Source organism: Etheostoma spectabile, chromosome 13, assembly GCF_008692095.1.
Source record: "Etheostoma spectabile isolate EspeVRDwgs_2016 chromosome 13, UIUC_Espe_1.0, whole genome shotgun sequence".
NCBI classification, from domain to species: Eukaryota; Metazoa; Chordata; class Actinopteri; order Perciformes; family Percidae; genus Etheostoma; species Etheostoma spectabile.
This window is the reverse complement of record NC_045745.1, coordinates 7572960-7577258: the sequence shown is the minus strand read 5'-3', so window position 1 is coordinate 7577258 and position 4299 is coordinate 7572960. Positions and strand designations below refer to the sequence as shown.

The following is a 4299-nucleotide window of genomic DNA, read 5'->3' as shown; positions in this document are numbered from 1 at the left end:
CCATATCTCCTGTCCTGTTTTTGTTTGGTCCATCAGAGCTTGGAGAGATCAGGAATGTGACAACCTCGAAGCCTTCTCTGGAGCTGGATGGACTGGAGAAGTACACCAACTACAGCATCCAGGTGTTGGCCTTCACCAGAGCTGGAGACGGTGTTCGCAGTGAACAGATCTACACTCGCACCAAGGAGGACGGTAGGAAGATGAAGTCCCCACTCCAAATCACATCACAAGGGCAGCAGTCAAGCTGTTTCAAACAGATGCTCAGACTTCAGTTTGACTTGCTGCTGTAGGGCCTCAAGGAATTACAGCGTGTCTGTTCTTAACATTAAATGGAGAAATGGCAGCTTTGCCAAAATGAGAATATTAGTCAGCAGTGAATGAACCCCTGTGGTAAAAAATAGAGCCTAGGGAGCAGCAGGGTATTTAACATGCTTATTAAGTGGAGAGCTGTAACTAACTTACACGTAGCAGGAAGTCCTGCGGAATATGACATCTGTTATCTTGCTTTATAATCGGCGAAAGAATCACCGTAAAAAATCTTCTGAGGAATAATATTAGCTTAATGTGGAACAATATATCAACTAGCTGATCTTTTCCTTTTAGTTCCTGGGCCTCCGGCGGGTGTGAAGGCAGCAGCTGCATCAAACTCAGTGGTGTTTGTGTCCTGGCTTCCTCCTCTCAAAGTGAATGGCATCATCAGGAAATACACCGTTTTCTGCTCCAACCCACACCCCACGGTATGAACGTTTAATAAAAAATTTAATTTGACATTCAGTACCTTGACAAAATGAAAGTTCCTGTAAATCTATGAACAAGTTAGCATTTAGCAGGCTGGAATCATCCTATACTTTTCTTATTTTCAACAAAATTCAGTGAAAAGACCAAATCAACAATGTGTTAGTCTGTCTCTCACTGCTTTCTGATTTCCCTACCCTTCTGTCTTTAGCTCCCAGGCTAAAGAATTTCCCTCTGATCGGTGGTCATTAGTTAGAACACACATTGGTTAAAAAGCAACTTAAATATTCAACTTCCTATTTAAATCATAGATGGACAAGCTATGTACGATTCACTAGTAATAGAACTACATAGCTCATTTATAGTTTTGGAAAAAGTTATACCAGGCTTTGGATACACACACGATACGTGTTAGTAGGAGACATGCATTGTTGGTTTTAATGTGTTTATGGGATGTGTTGACAATAAGAGAACTATAGAATGTCACCGGGCGTGTCCTTTAACATTAAGTCAGCATTTAACGTTGATGGAAAATCTGATGATATGAATGACGTTCCTGAATGTCTTCCCTCGGCCAGGTGAGCAGTGAGTTTGAAGCGGCCCCGGACGTGTTCTTCTACCGCATCCCCAACCTGAGCAGGAACCGCCAGTACAGTATCTGGGTGGTCGCCGTCACCGCTGCAGGCCGTGGAAACGCCAGTGAAATCATCACTGTCAAACCCATGGCAGAGGGTAGGTGGAGCTGATCTTTGGTACAGCTTGAAGTGCCGAATAAAGATGAAATACTTGCACTGTGCAGCGTTCCACATTTGATCTACAGCCAGATTGTCTGATTTATTGGTAAATAAAGTGAGAAGTAAACTCCTAAAGGTTTATGTCTGAATAAAATGCAAACGGTGCCCCAGTCTGTGTGCCTGATGGGACTACAATGTGCAAAATGGGATGCGTGGGTTTGGGACTCATTTTGGCCTCTCAGTTTCAAACACAAGTGCTATAATAGCAAACAACATTTGTAACAGTCACTGCAGCACAGTAAGTTAAAATTCAAACGTGATTCCTTGTTGGGGACTACCCTGCTTTACCCTCTTGCCACAACTAACTTCACCCATGTGGATGTGTGAAAAACATGTTCTTATTCCCAGTATCTCCTCATAGGAAGACAGGTAAGGGAGCATCAGCTGAATGTAAATAGCATGCTTGCTGAGAGCTGATAAGCTGAACGTTTATGCTGGTAGACCCCATGGTGTCTGGAGTCAGGATCCACACCGCCTATCACAACCTGTTCTCTGCGGTTCTCCGGCCAATGACCTGCTGTTTCCACACATGGGCTTACAGGCTTTGTGCTAGGGACTTGGCAGCGTAAAGGGCTTTTAATGTCTGGCCCAACTGATTTAGACATTTGTGTTCTCACATATAGCTCTGCCGGGGAATGTCTAGATTATTTTGGGGTTGCAGGGCATATGTGAAAGGGTAATAGAGTAAATTAAGGGTGACACCTCTCGATACGATATCATCACGATACTTATGCCACAATACTATATTACAGTGATTTCAAACACATTGCAATATTCTAAATCCCTAAAAGGAAACTTTTGTCAACATTTGTTAAATCTAAAAAGATACATTTCTCAGTTTGTTCATATACCTTCAATTTTAATGCTGCAAAATGGGATTGTCAAGCAGACAAACTGACCAACACATATATAATAAAAGATCGATACTTGGCGCCTGTGTGTCGATGCAGTATTGCCACAGAAAATATTGCAATACTATGCTGTATCAATTGTTTTCCTCCCACCCCTAGAGTAAATGAAAGGACTCCAATATGAAAGAACCTTATTCTGAAATCATTCAGCAAACTGCAACTCCCCTGTGCGCTGATGAAGCGTGTGTTGTGTGTGTGTGTGTGTGTGTGTGTGTGTGTGTGTGTGTGTGTGTGTGTGTGTGTGTGTTTTTGCAGCTCCGGCTCGGATCCTGACCTTTAACAGGACAGTAACGACTCCCTGGATGAGGGACATTGTGCTGCCTTGTAAAGCAGTTGGTGATCCATCCCCAACCATCAAGTGGCTGAAGGAGATGTGAGTTCAGTGAAAGGCGTTGCCGTCAGTGACGTGATACATGGTTACATGTATATACGGTCTCCAACAGTAGTTCCATTTGTCTTTTCAAAGTTACATTTTGACAATGACAACATCTACATTACAGCAATGGAACCCCAGCACCTGTTGTGATTGACAGCCGGCGCAGCGTCCATGGTAACGGCAGCCTTGTAATTCGCACGGTGAAAGCAGAGGATTCTGGGAACTACAGTTGTGTGGCCAGTAACAGCTTTGGGTCGGACAAAACCGTCCTCAACCTGCAGGTTCAAGGTATGCATATTTTTTTGTACCAACCCCTACAAGCTCTGAGACACATCACATACACATCAGCAGCAGGGTACAGGTCACAGAACATACATGTAACCCCCCCCCCCCAAAAAAATGGTAAAAAAAATCATATTAATACTAAAAAATAAATTATAATAGAAAAAATGAATTAAATGTATATTCTAAAATGAAATATGGTGTGTGTGTGTGTATATATATACAGTACTATATGCTACATAGAGATATCCCACAGAGAGTGTTTATATGTGTGTGTGTGTATATATATGTGAATGTGTATGTATCTATGTTTACCCCTATATACACCCATATATACACATATTGTTACGATCATAAAATGGCGGACGACGCCGTGGTAGTGGAGGTTTTAGCGGAGGTTTTGGGGCAGGTGGTTGTGGAAGGGGCGGCATGGCCGAGGACAAGGAATGGGCGCCAGTCCCCAAGCTGGGCCGCCTGGTTAAGGACATGAAGATCAAGTCCCTTCCCTGGAGGAGATCTACCTGTACTCTCTGCCCATCAAGGAGACTGAGATCATCAACTTCTTCCTGGGTCTGAAGGACGAGGTACTCAAGATCATGCCTGTCCAGAAGCAGACCAGGGCTGGTCAGCGCACCAGGTTCAATGCCTTTGTTGCCACTACAATGGCCATGTGGGTCTGGGTGAAGCTGTCCATTGTTTCCATCAGGAGAGGTTATTGGGGTAACAAGATCAGCAAGCCCCACACCATGCCCGGCAAGGTGACTGGCCGCTGTGGCTCTGTTCCGGTGCGTCTCATCCATGCCCCCGTGGTACCGTTGTACTGTGCCAAAGAAGCTGCTTATGACGGCCGATGTCAATGACTGCTACATCTCTGCAAGAGGCTCCACCCCGCCCTCGCCACCTTTGATGCCCTCTCAAAGACCTATAGCTGCCTAACCACTGACCTGTGGAAGGAGACTGTCTTCACAAAGTCTCCCTAGCAGGAGTTCACTCACCATCTGGCCAAGACTCACTCCATGGCGTCTGTGCAGAGGGGACAGCCTCTCCAGGCCCCTCCCTCCTAAACTTTTTGTACGGAGAATCATTGAATAAATGTTTTTAGGGTGGCGATGGAACAGTGGATATGTCACATGCCTTTGGTGTGGGAGACTTGGGTTTGATTCCCACTGCAATACATCAACCAATGTGTCCCTGAGCAAGA

General features: G+C 44.7%; 1 protein-coding gene, 1 long non-coding RNA gene and 1 pseudogene across 3 annotated transcripts in view; 2 read left to right on the top strand and 1 right to left on the bottom strand.

Annotated features, from left to right (window-relative positions):
• Positions 1–4299, top strand: part of dscama (Down syndrome cell adhesion molecule a) — a 125062-nt gene that overhangs the window by 108445 nt on the left and 12318 nt on the right. For both annotated transcript variants that reach the window (XM_032534582.1, XM_032534584.1), the window contains exons 19-23: positions 37–192; positions 604–737; positions 1314–1467; positions 2696–2813; positions 2941–3104. In XM_032534582.1, the coding sequence (XP_032390473.1) occupies positions 37–192; positions 604–737; positions 1314–1467; positions 2696–2813; positions 2941–3104 (726 nt within the window). The remainder of the gene's footprint in view (positions 1–36; positions 193–603; positions 738–1313; positions 1468–2695; positions 2814–2940; positions 3105–4299) is intronic.
• Positions 2231–4299, bottom strand: part of LOC116701085 (uncharacterized) — a 20266-nt gene continuing 18197 nt past the window's right edge. The window contains exon 3 of the long non-coding RNA XR_004334811.1: positions 2231–2305. This is a non-coding gene — a long non-coding RNA (uncharacterized LOC116701085). The remainder of the gene's footprint in view (positions 2306–4299) is intronic.
• LOC116701069 (40S ribosomal protein S2-like) lies at positions 3457–4163 on the top strand (annotated as a pseudogene).